The sequence below is a fragment of the Camponotus vicinus genome, unplaced genomic scaffold (assembly GCF_025532165.1).
Source record: "Camponotus vicinus isolate PSW18456_S1 unplaced genomic scaffold, iyCamVici1.0 SCAF_2, whole genome shotgun sequence".
Lineage (NCBI taxonomy): Eukaryota > Metazoa > Arthropoda > Insecta > Hymenoptera > Formicidae > Camponotus > Camponotus vicinus.
In genome coordinates, this window is record NW_028141956.1 from 20,222,113 (window position 1) to 20,241,052 (window position 18,940).

The window sequence follows — 18,940 nt, forward strand, 5'->3', positions numbered from 1 at the left end:
TTTATGTTTGAGATCTTTTATTTTTTTTAAAATATGCTTAATTATTTTATTTTCTTTTTCAAAATCTTAAGACTACTGTAAACTAACTTAAATCTACTTTTTTTAAATCTCAAAACTTTCTTAAAACTATCTTAAAACTATATGAAAAATTATATCTAAATTTAATTGATATCTATATGTAAGTAATATAAACAATGTAAGCAATATCTAATATGTAAGTAATATAAAATTAGGGATGATCCCAGTTGCGCACAGAATAAATCGGACACAGCAGATTAGTGAATCGGACACAAGTCCAATCGGACACAACAAGAAACGGACACACGGTAGTTGAAAACGGACACAGTGATAATCGGACACAATGTTAATCGGACACAGTGTTACTCGGACACAGTGCAAATCGGACACAGTGCCAATCGGACACAGTAGAAAACGGACACACGATAGTTGCAATTGGACACAGTGTTAATCGGACACAGTGTAAATCGGACACAATGCCAATCGGACACAACAAGAAACGGACACACGGTAGTTAAAAACGGACACAATGATAATCGGACACAATGTCAATCGGACACAATAGATGTCGGACACATTGCTAATCGGACACAATGCTAATCGGACACAATAAAAAACGGACACACGGTAGTTACAATCGGACACAGTAGAAAACGGACACATGGTAGTTGCAATCGGACACAGTGTCAATCGGACACAGTGCAAATCGGACACAGTGCAAATTGGACACAGTGCAAATCGGACACAGTAGGAAACGGACACATGATGGTTGCAATTGGACACAGTAGAAAACGGACACACAGGGCGTACAGTCGGACACAGTAAGAAACGGACACATGTTCCGTGATGGTTTTCCTAACCTTAAAAATACGTTACTTCATCATATCTTGCGATGATTTACATTTTTTCATTTGATTATATTCTGAAACGCCTTCTGTGAGGAAAATTTTATTCGATTAATTTTCCGAAATTTTTTCTGATTAGTTTCAAGCCGGCTATCGACAAAAATTTTCCCCCGGGAGAAGACGTTGCGGAATATAATTAAGAGAGTGAGAAACGAAAAAGGTCAAATTATATTTCATCATATAATAGATGTATATTATTTTGATGTCTGATGAAATTTTGTATACGAATTTATCAAAATAAATTTACGTACGAAATTTTATCATACATATCAAAGTAATATACATTTGATATATATGATAAAATACAATTCGATTATATAATGACTTTTCGTATAATTATATTTTTTATATATATATGACAATTTTTTAAGCACGCTTGTTATAATATATTATGTTGTACTACAGTTTTACGGTTTTACCATATTTTTTAGGTGCTAAGCAGACAACATCTACATATTATATGGATCATCGGCAGTTCAAAAAAACAATCTTTTAATTATCCTCAAAATTTGATAAATCCATTTGCAAGACATGAGATTCTTTTAAGGAGGATTTATTATTAGTGTCTTCGCTATTAGAACCTTTTGTGTAACGTTATGGAGTTACTTCAGACTTATTGCAGCATAAATATTTCTTTGTTGCTTGTATGCTTTAAGAGTGATAAATGTTTAAACGTATTTGAAATTAAAAGTGACATGTTACATAAAGTAAAGAACAACTCAAACATAATGTACATATATATATATATATATATATATATATATATCTGCATAAATCACAACATTAACGATAAAATACCTTTCAATTTTTATATTTTCTCTGTAGCTTAAACTTCATTAGTTTCACATATACGCACATAACATATTTAACAAGAGATTAAAAATAATATTATTATTATTATTTTTATAAGTGAAAATAATAAGTCTAAGCTTTAAAAAAATATAAATCAAGAATTATTTTATCATTATTATTGTGATCCATGTAAATATACACATACATTTGCGCTGCGCAGTGCTTTGTGTAACATTATATATATATATATATATATATATATATATATATATATATTTTATTTAACATCATTAATGTTATACAGAAACAGTAAATTGGTTTAGGAAGTGTTAATAAAGCTGTGCTAAAAAGAACAAGTTAAACAAGTTAAATATAAATAATTTACACACACACACATATACATACATATATATATATATATATATATATATATATATATATATATATATGTATGTATATGTGTGTGTGTGTAAATTATTTATATTTAACTTGTTTAACTTGTTCTTTTTAGCACAGCTTTATTAACACTTCCTAAACCAATTTACTGTTTCTGTATAACATTAATGATGTTAAATAAAAGAAAAATTATATATTTTTGTCATTTTGTTGATGCGTACTCTTTGATTTATTTTACAAATTAAAACTAGTTTTATTTATATTTTGGACTTATTAATAATCAACAAAAACCAAACCATTACATTTGACTAAAATTATAACTATTATCACATTAGAATAGACAGACTTATATAAATATCAAAATATTAATTTATTATATCAAAATCTTAATTTATTCATACATAAAATAACCAATATGATTACATTGCACAGATACAACTCATAACTAACAATAAACTAAATCGTAATCCTACATTAATAATGCCAAAATGAAACAAAAATAAACTTCTTTTCTTTACAACAGTCTTTACATCCAAAAAAAGTAAAATTCCATTTTTCTTTGTTCAAAACAAAATGCAAAAAAAACAATTATTTTTATATAATTAATTATTTTTAAACTCTTTCCATCTTGAAAAATTAACATTAGTTTCAGACTAGCTTCGCTTATTTCAGCTTTTCACGCATTGTAGTGCATAATACTTAACATAATATCATATATAATATTATTATATTGGAAATTTATCAAGTTATTTTTCAGTATGATAATAAATGTCTCAAATGACGCAAATAATTACGTATTAAAAGAAGTTGGACTCAACACACAATAGAGAATATTAGGAATTAAATATCAAATATTAGGAAGGAAAGGAGAATATTTTTTTCTTTTTTCATCTTTCTCTAATATTTATTATTTAATTTTTATTCCTATTTGTCTGTTATGCATTGAGTCTTACGTAAAATCTCAAAAATATAAAATGTTTTCATATTTATAATAAGGCACAAACTTCTTTTTTATGGTATGTATACTTTATGGACCGATAAAATTTCTCCTTTGCAAATTGGACATTTTTTAATGTTATTATAACTTTCTTGCATAATATGATTAGCACAATTTTCACAACAACATATGTGACCGCAGGGTATAAAAACTTGATTCGATTCAACATCAATGCAAGCAATGCACATACGTTCAGATCTTACTTTTTGATTTTCTTCGCACGTTTCTAGAGAAAGTCTTTTAACCTCATAATACGGGATTTCACTTTCTACAGTATTTTCCTGGTCGTTGTACCAATATTCAAAATCATCTTCTGGTATAGTATAGATGTGTTCTGAAAATTTTTGAAACGATATTATATATTAGTCATCAAATAAAATATAAAGATTTAATGTTTTTATTAAAATGTAACATATATCTAAATGTACCGTCATCAAATTCATTGGTTTCAAATTGTAGCAAATTGGAAATATTAACTGTTGTATTTTGATTATATACATCATCCTTTGTAACTATTGAATTAGCTGAAGCAGCTTCTACATTGTTGATATCGATTGCAGTAGCCATATCAGTTGTATTTTCGAAAGTAGACAGTTCTTGTGCAACAGAATGCCTATTCCTTAGCGTTTGTGAGAATAATTGCGTATTTTCAACAGAATCTTGGCTCTCCGTTAATGTAAATGAGTCAATTTCACTGTCTGCATTTCTGTTATCGTTTGCAGTTCTCAGGGCTTCATAAATTTGAAAAGATACGAATTAATAACAAATTAATATAAATATATTTGTGGTTTAATATAAATAAAAAAATACTTTGCTCCGACGTAGAATTAAAATTGTCCGATAAAAAATCGGTACAAACTTCATAATTGTTTCCATGGATTATAGCTTCTGTAATATAAAAAAACCTTGCTTAAACAATTCAATAGAATTTAGTTACAAAAAGTCAATGTATTTTTTCTTTAGTTAATATATTAAATCTTTTTTGGAAATCAAGAATATATATATCATTAATATTAATTTTCTTCTGTTTTATGGAATATTTCATATGAATAGACTGTCATTTTAATGAAACACATTTCTACTCATTATGCTTCTCTCTCTTTCATTTAATATTTATTAAATTATTAATATTCTATATATATATATATATATATATATATATATACAGCGATGGGAAAGTTACTTTTTAAAAGTAACTCGTTACCGTTACTCGTTACCAAGTAAAAAAAGTAACTCGTTACCGTTATTAGTTACTTATTTTTAAAAGTAACTAGTTAGCGTTACCGTTACTTCAAAAATAACGATTCGTTACTTTTCCCGTTACTTTTAATGTTAAAACAAGATAGAATTAAATAAAAAATTTACTTTGGTAATATTTTTTATTAAAATATTAATATAATATAATATAATAAATATTAATATAAAAGCAAAATTCTTTATTTTAAATTTACAAAACCGTAAAAAATTTAAAGAGATATAGATTTTAAAGCACTTAACATGTAACTTCACATGTAAATAAAAAAATTTTAATTTTCATTAAATTTATAAATACAGCTAAATTTGCATTCTTTTTGTGCTCTCGTCTGATATTACGTCAAATTTAAAAACTGGCCATTCACATCCATTCCTCAGACGACTGAAATAACTGTGATTGACCAATGATGTCATTAATCGCTCCAGAGGTGGCTGTGAAGCTGGCACGACAATCTACGAATTTTAATGTTCTTGACCAGTATGACATTTAGACCAGCATGACATTTAGACCATTCCGACCGTTTACTATGTCATAAATAACACAGGCCCACAAAAAAAAAGTACCCTGTGCTGGCGATCTGACTAGGCTAGTCTTATGTATTTTGGCCCGCTGAATTCGAATCTGACGTCAGAATTGCTCCATCACGTCACAGTTTTTTTTAAATCTCAAAAATAAACGAAAATTTCGTAAAAATCGACATTCTAGGGTAATAAGACTGCGCTTCTTAAAGAAAAAGTTATCAAAATCATATTTTAATGTATTTTCAGACATTATAAATCCAAATCCGACCTAGAATATAAACATTGTGCTCAATTGTTTTTGTGCTCATTTTTTATTTTTTTTTATTTTTTCAGGTTGTAACACCTAAAATTTACTGCAAACAGATTCTATTTATCAAGATGCGAAGATATTAAGATAGGTTTTTACCTCCAGATAGCACAATCTTTTTTTTCATGTACCTCTAGCGCTTTAAAGACATGAAAAGAGGTTTGTGACCTATATAAAGAAATTTCTGCATCTTATACGAACTCAACAGCTAGAAGCTGTAAGTTTCGAAAAAATTTTTCTCAAAATTTGGACTTGGAGAATATAAGATTAATTCTTTCCAATATAAGATTTATGATGAACTAAAATCAAATATGGAATACGGAAGATTGCTACTTTTTCATGACAAATGTTAATGGAATCGATGGTATGATTGGTGTGACAAATCGGATTTGGATTTATAATGCCAGAAAATACATGGAAATATAATTTCGATAACTTTTCCCTCAAGAAGCGCAGTCTTACTACCCTAGAATGTCGATTTTTACGAAATTTTCGTCTTTCTCTTTTGAGATTTAAAAAAAACTGTGACGTGATGGAGCAATTCTGACGTCAGATTCGAATTCAGCGGGCCAAAATACATAAGACTAGCCTAGTCAGATCGCCAGCACAGGGTACTTTTTTTTTGTGGGCCTGTGTAATTATTTAAAAAATCTCTGCTTGAAAAATGTTTCTAAAGAATAGAACTTTTATAGAATTGTCCAGAACTGCCGTTAAAACTACGGAAAATCATCAGCACGACACATTTTTATTAAGTGTCGTGCTGGTCGAGGACATTAAAAATTCATAAAAAATTATTAATTATTGAAATATCGGTCTGAAATTGCATATATAGGCTGAACTATAGCAGAATGATTGGGAACTCTTGCTAAAAATAATAATATTCAACGCGTTTTGGTTCTTTAGAGAGAAGATTGTCGTGCTAGATTCGCAAAGTTAGCACGACATTTTTTCGATTTCGACTTTTCAATATAAGGAATGCGGAACTCTTTAATTTTTATCAGGAACTGTAGAACTATGAAAAGTGCTATCAGAACTCTTAGTATTTTTTTGAAATTCGTAGATTGTCGTATCAGCTTCACAGACACCTCTCAGAGCAATAAATTTCATCCGAAATATTATCGAATTTTATATGAATGTCGGTCGATGACTAAAAATTGAATGACAAATTGTATGACAGAAATACGATGTCATAAGTATTTTCAAAATATGAAAAGTAACGGTAAAAGTAACTGTTAAATTCGTTATCGTTACTAAAAAAATGTAACTACGTTATCGTTACAGTTACAGAAAAAAAATGTAACGCCGTTACCAGTCCGTTACCAAAAAAAAGTAACTATAACGGTAACGGCGTTACAAGTAACGCGTTACTTCCCAACCCTGTATATATATATATATATATATATATATATACAGGGTTGGGAAGTAACGCGTTACTTGTAACGCCGTTACCGTTATAGTTACTTTTTTTTGGTAACGGACTGGTAACGGCGTTACATTTTTTTTTCTGTAACTGTAACGATAACGTAGTTAGTAATGGCTCACCCTGTATATATATATATATATATATATATATATATATACAGGGTGAGCCATTTTAATTAACGCACGCAATTATTTCGGAAACAAAGCATTTTAGAGAAAAATGTTTCAGACAAAAGTTTTATGGTTTCGAGGGGGCCATAAGATGGTATCATTGGTTTGACCTTGAAGAGTTATTTGAAGGTCACATGAAGGTCACCTTCAATTTCTTAAATGGAACCTACTATTTGTCATTGCATATTCTTGTAGCTTATCTCGAGAGCTTTCCAAAACACTATAATTAAGTACCTTTTCGTTAAGTACTTTTTGAGTTATGAGGCTTGAAATAATTTCTTAATTTTACATAAACCGTAAAATATCTTGTAAAATATTCATTTTTCGATTATCTTACCTTAATATTTTTACGTACAAAATAATGAGAGGAATCAACTGGTGTAAAGAAAACACATAGTTGTTTTGAAGAAAAAATATATAATTTGCAATTAACAATTCCATATTTTTTCTTAAAAACAACTATGTGTTTTCTTTACACCAATTGATTCCTCTCATTATTTTGTACGTAAAAGTATTAAGGTAAGATAATCGAAAAATGAATATTTTACAAGATATTTTACGGTTTATGTAAAATTAAGAAATTATTTCAAGCCTCATAACTCAAAAAGTACTTAACGAAAAGGTACTTAATTATAGTGTTTTGAAAAGTTCTCGAGATAAGCTACAAGAATATGCAATGACAAATAGTAGGTTCCATTTAAGAAATTGAAGGTGACCTTCATGTGACCTTCAAATAACTCTTCAAGGTCAAACCAATGATACCATCTTATGGCCCCCTCGAAACCATAAAACTTTTGTCTGAAACATTTTTCTCTAAAATGCTTTGTTTCCGAAATAATTGCGTGCGTTAATTAAAATGGCTCACCCTGTATATATTCCAATTTGGCCAGAGAATATCATAAATATTTATCGATTTGATTAGTAGTAATAATTAAAAACGAAAGAAATAGACGATTTTTTTACGTCAGAAATATATGAATTTAATTGAAGCTTACAATAACTTATAACATATTTCGTCAAAAATATGAAAAATAAAATTGATATTTATATAATTTAAGAACAATTGGTTGTGTTTTATATTTTTTATAGAAAATAATTTTATCCAATTTTAGGTACAAATGCTTATATTTTATACATATTTTTGTATTATATTATTGTATTTTATATTATATTATATATGTTTCTGAATTTCAAGAAATACTAACCTTCATCCATTATATCCATATTGTACAAGTACGTTTCATAAAAGCGACTAAATGAATCTAAAAATTCTTGAAGTGATAATCTGTAAGAATTAAATATCTATTTCTAGATATATTAGCATTAAAATGCAATTATATACCTATTATAGATAGTCATTTCTTTTGGAAGTTTAGTTTTATTCTATAATTAATTAGAGCTGATTGTTCCATTTCTTGGTAAACTTTACTCGTTAAAATTTACTCGTTAATAAATATTATACCTATGGAATAAATTGTTTATTGGGATAATTGTTATTATGGGATAATTGTTATTACCAAAAAGTAATTTTACTTGGTGATTGAACCAGCCTCTTAGTATTAACAAAATGTAACCAGTAAGTAAACTTTACCAAGATAAAACAATAAATATTGATATTTACTGATATTTACTTAATAGGCTAACTGACAAGTAAATTCACTAAGAAGATGGAACAATTGGGCCACATTACCTATGTTCTACGAGATCTTTCTGTTTCTGTAATATTATGTTGTTTCTTTCTCTATTAACACGAGTTTGAGCTCTACGTGCTTGCAGATTATTATGTAAGCGAGAAAGATCAATTTCTTGATCAATAATTACTTTTTTCAAATTTTCTGCAAATAACATGAAAAAATCAGACATGTATTGCATACTGTTATTATAACATAAGATACCAACCAATAAATATCCACACATTTGGATGTCTACTTCCGAATTTCTTTGAAATTGTGTTGTGAAAGCTCTCAACTATATTATTTGTACGAACAGAACAGCCATACACAGAAACCTTGTTTGCTACGGGCAACCATGTCTTACGTAAATAAGACATAAATTGTAATACCATAGGATAATCACTAGACATGGTATCAGCTATGTATTGTAATATTGTAAAACATTGCTCGAATAAAGCAGCTGATACTAATGGTATAGACATAACCATTGTTATTAATTTTCTTGGGGGATTTTTTAAACCAAGTTGCCGCCATTTACGCAACACAGCCTTAAACAAAAAAAAGATAAAGAAAAAGAAAAATAAAAAGCAAAGTTTTAAAATTTCAAACAAAATTAGTCACATAATTAAATAATATATAATATAACTAAACATGAATGATAAATTTTTTTATTAAATTAGTTTACTTGATTATAGTGAAACCAGCACCCCTTGAAATTAGCTTCGGGGAAACATTGATGAAGAGCTTTATTTGCTGCATATTCATAATCCCCCATTATAAATTTTATATTATTTTTCATCTCTGGAGCGATTTCAATTATTTTTTCCCATATTGCATGATATAAAGCAAATGTTCGTGTTTCACATAATATAAAGACAACAGCAATACCCTGTTATTCAAAAACTTGAATGAGTTATGAATTTTAAAACACAAAACTCAGATGTATACAAAATAATAAAACATGCATAGCGAATCAATGTTTGTTTTTTATTATTATATATATATATATATATATATATATATATATATATACAGGGTGACCCATTTTAACTTAGGCAGCCAAATAACTCGAAAAATAAGCAAGATAGAGAAAAATGTTTTAGACAAAAGTTGTATGGTTTCGAGGGGGCCATAAGATGGTATCATTGGTTTGACCTTGAAGAGTCATTTGAAGGTCACGTGAAGGTCACTTCAATTTTTTTAAATGGAATACCCTATATATTTTTGTACATTCTTGTAGCTTATTTCGAGAGCTTTCCAAAACACTATAATTAAGTACCTTTCCGTTAAGTACTTTTTGAGTTATGATGCTTGAAATAATTTCTTAATTTTACATAAACCGTAAAATATCTTGTAAAATATTCATTTTTCGATTATCTTACCTTAATACTTTTATGTACAAAATAATGAGAGGAATCAATTGGTGTAAAGAAAACACATAGTTGTTTTTAAGAAAAAATATGGAATTGTTAATTGCAAATTACATATTTTTTCTTCGAAACAACTATGTGTTTTCTTTACACCAATTGATTCCTCTCATTATTTTGTACATAAAACTATTAAGGTAAGGTAATCGAAAAATGAATATTTTACAAGATATTTTACGGTTTATGTAAAATTAAGAAATTATTTCAAGCCTCATAACTCAAAAAGTACTTAACGAAAATGTACTTAATTATAGTGTTTTGGAAAGCTCTCGAGATGAGCTACAAGAATGTACAAAAATATATAGGATGTTCCATTTAAAAAAATTGAAGTGACCTTCACGTGACCTTCAAATGACTCTTCAAGGTCAAACCAATGATACCATCTTATGGCCCCCTCGAAACCATACAACTTTTGTCTAAAACATTTTTCTCTATCTTGCTTATTTTTCGAGTTATTTGGTTGCCTAAGTTAAAATGGGTCACCCTGTATATATGTATATATGTATATATATATATTATATATATATACATTTATATAATCTATATTTTTAATAAACTTGCTATTTTATTCTATGCACATCTTTTTTTTCAAATTGCTAAAGAAAACGTTTTTTAATAAGAAGTATTTATATAACATACGTACTGTATTTTTATAACGTATATGAACAGTATATAATTGGATAATATGTGGATTGCGGGGAACTACCTATAAATAATAAATAATAATAAATAGTAAAATATAATTTTTGTTATTACATGAGTTATTATTTTAAAAATAATAAAAAATATAAAATATTAATACATTTGAAAACCAAAACAAGTATCTTACAGAAAATGTTCCATCAACAAAAATTTCTGTAGTTGTCTTCAAGGCATTAATGAGTGCATCACTTGAAAATATAACAGCCATGCTACCATCCTGTGCAACTACACTTCCCTTATAAAAGTTGTTAATCCAATCATATTTATTTAAATTAGCAATCAAGGCTTGAAAGGTGTGCGGTATAGGTGAGGTCTTTGTTTAATTCGTTCTCGAGCCATTACACTTTTTATAGAAGTATATGATATATATGTAGCTACTTCTGGATTTCTATACGATAATTTAATGTTATTGAATTTGAGCACATTAAAAATTAACTTTATAATTACATTTATAATAGTACAAAACAACATATGTTCGACAAACGTTATCAAAAATTTCTTTCATTGGTGTAAGCGATTCTCGTGACAAACGTAACATTTCATCTCGCATCTTAGATTTTTCAAACCTATTGCGATCTGGTGGATGTTGATGTAAAGTTTGCACATGTACTTTTCCGTCAATTATCTTTGCAACGCCAGGACAACCTGTTGAGCGACGACTTGAACATCGATATGTCTTCTTTATCCGCTTATCAATATTATATATATATATCCATCATATATATAAATGAAAGTTCCTTTTTGTCTACCGCTAACCACTTCCATGTTATACTGAAATATAATAATGATAAATTTTCAAAAATTGAACTCCACAAAAAATTGCGTCTTTATAATAATTAATGAAACATACAAATTAATAATATATACTCGTGTTAACCCTTAAATGCGCAGTTTTGCATGCATATATATGTTAAATGTGTTAAAATGCTCCTGCCCAGGACACGGAAATGTTTGCTACGCGGGAAAAAACAACGCCATTGTCAATGGCTGCGTTCAGCAGACAGAGTAGATCAGTGAGCGCTTAGTGATTCTTTAATCAGAGAGAAGCCTGAGAGGGGCCATGCTGCCGTTTTTCGTACGACTCTTTTTCTTCGCCGTACACTAGCGTCACGTACATCCATTTTACGGCCCCCTGGAACTACGCGGTCACATCCACTTTCGATGACGATAAAACAGTTATGGATGTTGCATAGACATGAACCAGTTGGTTCATGTCTATGCTACATCTATAACTGTCTCGAGAGCTTTCCAAAACACTTATGACAAAGTATTTTTTATTAAGTATTTTTCGAGTTATGAGACTTGAAAGTTGTAGTATTTTGACATAAAATACATATCTCGTAAAATATTCATTTCTCGATAATCTCATCTTAATACTTTTATGTGCAGAATAACGAAAAGAATCAATTAGTATAAAGAAAACACATAGTTGTCTTAAATGAAAAAATATGAATTTGCAACGAGCAGTTACGTATTTTTTATTTAACACAACTGTGTGTTTTCTTTACACTAATTGATTCTTCTTAGCACAGAAGCATCTTAGCACAGAAAATAAAATTTTTACATTTCGCATTTTATCGATCCGAAAATAATTTTAATGGATTAATGAGATTTTTGCGATTAAAATGACATCAAGCACGATATAAATCGGATAATTTTTAATTAATATATAATTAAAATATTAATTATTAATCTTGTTAAATGTTATCCGATTTATATCGTGTTTAGTGTCATTTTAATCACGAAAATCTCATTAACTCATTACAATTATTTTCGGACCGATAATATGCGAAATATAAAAGTTCGATTTTCTAGTGTAAGATGAAATTCAATACAGAAGGCTGGGGTCAAGGGGGAAGCCTCGTGAGCGAGACTTCGGAACTGTTTGATTTCCGTCATCTCGCTTACTCCTTAAGGCTCGTACACACTTGCAACAGAACATCGTAACTGCAACGTCGTCGCGTAACATCGACGCAATATATGGACGATACCCCGGGTATCGTCCATACATTGCGTCGGTGTTACGCGACGACGTTGCAGTTACGACGTTCTGTTGCAAGTGTGTACGAGCCTTTAGACGTTCTCGCTTTCGCTTTCGACGACTCTCGAGCATCGGTGAACGTTCCTTATCTGTCAAATATTAAAATCGAATAAAATCAAAACTAAAGTTTTCATTTCGCATTTTCTCGATTTGAAAATGGTTTTAATAGGTAAATGAAATTTGTACGATTAAATTGACACCAAACACGACATAAATCATATAATTTTTAGATTAATAATCAAAATTTTCATTACATATTAATTAAAAATAATTCGATTTATGTCGTGTTTGGTGTCATTTTAATCGTACAAATTTCATTTACCTATAATCTTAAAACCATTTTTAAATCGAGAAAATGCGAAATGAAAACTTTAGTTTTGATTTTATTCGATTTTAATATTTGACAGATAAGGAACGTTCACCGATGCTCGAGAGTCATCGAAAGCGAAAGCGAGAACGTCTAAGGAATAAGCGAGATGACGGACATTAAACAGTTCCGAAGTCTCGCTCACGAGGCTTTCCCCTTGACCCCAGCCTTCTGTATTGAATTTCATTTTACCGTAGAAAATAAAATTTTTACATTTTGCATTTTATCGGTGCGAAAATAATTGTAATGGATTAGTGAGATTTTTGTGATTAAAATGACACGAAACACGATATGAATCGTATAATTTTTAATTAATATATAATTAAAATATTAATTATTAATCTTGTTAAATATTATCTGATTTATATCGTGTTTGGTGTCATTTTAATCACAAAAATCTCATTAACTCATTACAATTATTTTCGGATCGATAATATGCAAAATGTAAAAATTTTATTTTCTGTGGAGAAATGAAATTCGATACAAAGGATTAGAGATAAGGAAGCCTCGCGAGCGAGTCTTCGGAACTGTTTGATGTCGGTCATCTCGCTTGCTCTTTGCTCGTTCTTGTTTCCGCTTTCGACGACTCTCGAGCGTTGAAGAACGTTTCTTATCTGTAAAATAAAAAATCAATGACCATATCGCGCTATTTTTCGGATATTATTATGTACATATAATTATATAAAATTACATATATGTGTTATCAGATTTTCTAATATCCAATTATGTATTAGTTACATCTGACCATATTAACCCATTTTTTCTCGGGTTTTCATTTTATTGATGTATAATTTGTTTTAATCGTTGCTAATGTAGCTTTTGTCAGTGAACAAAAGCAAAATGATATTTGTGCCAACTTATTGCTAAACTGCAAGCAGCAGTTAATACATAGAGTTACTGCATTAATATGTTTTATATACTGAATATACATTCTGTAATTTCTAACAATCATTTGCGTTAAGTTAGTTATATCATCCTATTTACAAATTTTAATCAATTCAACAAAAACACATTACAATAGATTTCGTGAGGTACATATGTGTATATAGGTGTGCGCATTTATAAAGGTACATATGTTTTAGAAAATTAGCCGATATTAACATACATTCGTGTTCATGTGTTGTACATTTAGCGTCATAAATAAAGAAATTTGTGTGTGTGTATATGTATTTACCGTAAATTATGAAATAATTTTTAATCCATAAAACTCTATATAAATTAATTCAGACTATACGGTATGGACTGTCACGGACATACCGACAACCGGCACGACAAAATATTATACAATGTATTTTTTATGTAACTGTTCGTATTATTTTTTTTTAATGTGAACAGTCACATAAAAAATACATTGTACAATGTTTTGTCGTGCTGATGCCGATACATACCGTTGTCACAGTATAGGTATACACAGTAGCGTCACTGGGCACTTTTTGAGCCGCAAATTTCCAGTGCGCATGCGTCGAATTGCACAACGGAGAAGATGGCTGCGCTCTATGAGTGAGAAGTGACAGTTCTTATAACGATTTTGTTCTTATAACCTATAGAAGTGACAGTTCTTATAACGATTTTGTTAGCGCTAATAGTGTCTCTCCAAACGCAGCTTATACGTATAGTTTAGAAATGGAGACTATTAGTGGTAAACAGAAAGGAACTTTCATTTATATATATGATGGATATATATATATAATATTGATAAGCGGATCAAGAATACATATCGATGTTCAAGTCGTCGCTCAACAGGTTGTCCTGGCGTTGTAAAAATAACTGATGGGCAAGTGAATGTACAAACTTTACATCAACATCCGCCAGATATCAATAAGTTGGAAAAATCTAAACTGCAAAGTGAAATGTTACGTTTATCACGAGAATCGCTTCTACCATTAAAGGAAATTTTTGATAACGTTTGTCGAACGTGTTGCTTTGTATTATTATAGACTATTATTAAATGTAATTAAAAAGTTAATTTTTAGTGTACTTAAATTTATATACTAACATTAAATTATTATTGTAGAAACCCAGAAGTAGCTACACATATATCATATACTTCTATGAAAAGTGTAATGACTCGAGAACGAATTAAACAAAGACCTCCTATACCACATACCTTTCAAGCCTTGGCTACTGATTTAATTAAATATGAATGGATTAAGGACTTTTATAAAGGAAGTGTAGTTGCACAAGATGGAAAAGCAGCTATTATATTTTCAACTAAGAAACTTATTAAAATAATTGAAGAAGCTCAGGAAATTTTTATCGATGGAACTTTTTCAGTAAGTTATTTTTATCAATATAATTCTAACACATTTTTTAATTCAATTTATACATTTGTTGTTTTAATTGTTTCAATTTATAATTTGTTGTTTTATTGTGTTGATAGGTTGTGCCTCGTCATCCTCAAATAGATCAATTGTATACCATTCACACTCGTTATATGAATAAAGTAAGTTTTAGCATATGGAAAAATATTTAAATATTAATATTATATTAAAAGCTATTTTTTTAGGCAGTTGGAACTGTGTTCTGTTTATGTGAAGCACGTACCAGTGCACTCTATGAATCAATATGGTTAAAAATACTAGAGCTTGCGCCAGGACTGAAAACTAGTGTCAAATTCATCATGAGCGATTATGAAGCAGCAGCTATAAAAATTTTGGAAAAATTTTTCCCAAATGCAAATATACATGGCTGTTGGTTTCATTATAATCAAGTAGGTTATGTACATATAATACTAATAGATTTATTTATATACATAAATGTATATACAATACTTTTTATTATTACAGTAATTTATGTATGCAAAAATATAAATCGTACATATATTTTATAATTTAGGCAGTATTACGTAAATGGAATCACTTGGGTTTAACAAATGTTTCAAATACTCTGTTGTCCATGACAATGACACTTCCATTATTGCCGCAAGAACATTTTGTGGAGGCATTAAAAATATTGCATAACTATTGCAATGCTACACATTATAAATATGAAGAGTCATTACAATTTTTAACATATATTGAGAAAACCTGGTTACCTAAAGCATCAAAAGTTAGCGTATACAATTGCCCTGTAAGGACAAATAACTTAGTAGAAAATTTCCATAGTACAATAAGACGAAGACTGGGACCTCATCAAAATTTATGGCTTTTTTTAGGTATAATATTGTAATACAGCAATTCTTATTCTTTGTACAATCACATTATATTTTTTGTGCGGTGTGAGTGTATGTATTAGTGAATGTTGAATGCGTGTAAGTGTGCGCAAGGTATGTGTAAGTGTGTATGAGATTTATTTAAAATGTTATTTGTAAAGTGTGTGTATGGAAAGAGTATGTGTATGTGTGTGTGTGTATAAATGTGTGTAACACATACATATATCATACACATATCATGTACTACACTCATACCTCATACACATTCCACACACCATACAGATTTCATACACGCTCCATATACATCTCAGATATAATCCATATACCATATACAACATACACGTATACCATATACAACATACACGTTCCACACACATTTTATACATTCTCCAGATATACTCTATACACACCCCGCACACACTTTATACACACTTCACACACACTTCATACATACTTCTCACACACATACACACACACACACACACACTTCATTACACTTTCCAGACAATACTCCATACACATCCGATACACACTCCATACACATTTCACACACACCATATACATACCCCAGACATGCTCCATACTCATCCCACACACACACTCTATATAACAATTACATTTTTTTGACATAAAATTTATTATACAATAGTTTAAATTAAATTAAATTAAAAGGAAATTTAATTCTTGCTTGTGTATCAATCATATGTTTAACATTATTAATTTTAGATAAACTGGCAAAGCTAATCGTGGATCAAGAAATTCATTTCGCACGTTTACAAAATAATGAAAATTTAATAGTTGTACAACCACGTAAAAATAAGGAGCGTGATTTAAAAATTTTTCAAGCACAAACATTTAATTACAGGAAGGTAATACAAAATAAAATTGAACAAAAATGTAATAAATTTTATAATAAAGTTAATTTATAATAAAATTTATAATAAATAATTAATGTAATATACAATGTAATAATCTTATATGAATATATTATTAAAATACATTAAAATACATTTATAGATTGCCCCTTGAACAATTTTTACGAATATTTACCGGAATATATAAAACTTTTTGCCATCAAGAACATATTGATATGCAAGGTTAGTATGTATTAACAGTATCTTATAAGTTATTCAGTTATTTTATATATATATATATATATATATATATATATATAAATTAAACTTTATTTATCGTAATTTAGAGAAAGAAAATGTAGCCAATATATCTTTGGAAAGTGAAAACGAACAGATGTATGAAAAAGAACACAAATTTTTGCGAATCAAGATACCTCAATGATTATATATGAAAATGAAGAAAATTATGAAAAGGAAATAGAAGTTTCTACAAATCATGATGTCCCAATGATTATATACGAAAACGAAGAGAATTATGAAAAGGAAATAGAAGGTTCTATAAATCAAGATATTCCAGTGATTATACATGAACCTAAAGTTGTACTGAATAGACTTAAACGTAAAGAATATGAAAAATATATTAAAAATGAGCAACAACCATTAGCTTTTATTGAAAATACTATTTCGTCAAAAGTAAGTATACATAAAAGCTTATTAACATATTTAGTAATCCTAAATTTATTAACATATTTATTCATCGTTAAACATAATTTTTTTACAATGCAAAATTCAAAAATAATGTTTTAGGTTACGTGAAAGAGATACAAAAAGAAAGCGTGTAAATGTTGTTAAAAAAAAAACTACATATATATTATACATATTAAGTATCACATTTGAAGCATCACACTGAAAAATAACTTAATAAATTTCCAATATAATAATATTATATATAATATTATGTTAAGTATTATGCACTACAATACGTGAAAAATTGAAATAAGCGAAGCTAGTTAATTTTTCAAGATGCTTTAAGAAAGAGTCTAAAAATAATTAATTATATAAAAATAATTGGTTTTTTTGCATTTTGTTTTGAACAAAGAAAAATGGAATTTTACTTTTTTTGGATGTAAAGACTTTGTTGTAAAGAAAAGAAGTTTATTTTTGTTTCATTTTTGCATTATTAATGTAGGATTACGATTTAGTTTATGTTAGTCTAATGTTAGTTATGAGTTGTATCTGTGCAATGTAATCATATTGGTTATTTTATGTATGAATAAATTAAGATTTTGATATAATAAATTAATATTTTGATATTTATATAAGTCTGTCTATTCTAATGTGATAATAGTTATAATTTTAGTCAAATGTAATGGTTTGGTTTTTGTTGATTATTAATAAGTCCAAAATATAAATAAAACTAGTTTTAATTTGTAAAATAAATCAAAGAGTACGCATCAACAAAATGACAAAAATATATAATTTTTCTTTTATTTAACATCATTAATGTTATACAGAAACAGTAAATTGGTTTAGGAAGTGTTAATAAAGCTGTGCTAAAAAGAACAAGTTAAACAAGTTAAATATAAATAATTTACACACACACACATATACATACATATATATATATATATATATATATATATATGTATATGTGTGTGTGTGTAAATTATTTATATTTAACTTGTTTAACTTGTTCTTTTTAGCACAGCTTTATTAACACTTCCTAAACCAATTTACTGTTTCTGTATAACATTAATGATGTTAAATAAAATATATATATATATATATATATAATGTTACACAAAGCACTGCGCAGCGCAAATGTATGTGTATATTTACATGGATCACAATAATAATGATAAAATAATTCTTGATTTATATTTTTTTAAAGCTTAGACTTATTATTTTCACTTATAAAAATAATAATAATAATATTATTTT

At 28.3% G+C, this 18,940-nt stretch overlaps 1 protein-coding gene, 1 long non-coding RNA gene and 1 pseudogene across 6 annotated transcripts; 2 read left to right on the plus strand and 1 right to left on the minus strand.

Moving 5' to 3' along the window:
- Nucleotides 1–2,468: 2,468 nt before the first annotated feature.
- On the minus strand, nt 2,469–11,640 carry LOC145966866 (uncharacterized; annotated as a pseudogene). The gene is made up of 10 exons (XR_014437194.1): nt 11,437–11,640; nt 10,714–11,357; nt 10,528–10,590; nt 9,143–9,346; nt 8,684–9,005; nt 8,475–8,619; nt 7,990–8,069; nt 3,919–3,996; nt 3,537–3,839; nt 2,469–3,442 (listed from the first exon to the last, which is right to left on the minus strand). The product of XR_014437194.1 is annotated as an uncharacterized LOC145966866 (transcript).
- Nucleotides 11,641–14,482: 2,842 nt separating this feature from the next.
- Nucleotides 14,483–17,242, plus strand: LOC145966975 (uncharacterized). 4 transcript variants are annotated; one of them, XM_083091443.1, is made up of 7 exons: nt 14,483–14,944; nt 15,009–15,267; nt 15,375–15,437; nt 15,501–15,704; nt 15,830–16,148; nt 16,872–17,014; nt 17,163–17,242. In XM_083091443.1, the coding sequence occupies exons 2-7, from the start codon at nt 15,046–15,048 to the stop codon at nt 17,172–17,174; spliced, it is 963 nt and encodes a 320-aa protein (XP_082947569.1). In that variant the 5' UTR covers nt 14,483–14,944; nt 15,009–15,045; the 3' UTR covers nt 17,175–17,242. The 4 variants fall into 4 exon arrangements, with proteins under 4 accessions (XP_082947569.1, XP_082947571.1, XP_082947570.1 ...); XM_083091445.1 differs by having other exon boundaries at nt 14,483–14,846; XM_083091444.1 differs by having other exon boundaries at nt 14,483–14,768.
- A 108-nt stretch (nt 17,243–17,350) lies between these two features.
- Nucleotides 17,351–18,235, plus strand: LOC145966976 (uncharacterized). Its single transcript, XR_014437254.1, has 2 exons — nt 17,351–17,692; nt 17,807–18,235. It is a non-coding gene; the product is annotated as an uncharacterized LOC145966976 (long non-coding RNA).
- Nucleotides 18,236–18,940: the final 705 nt, after the last annotated feature.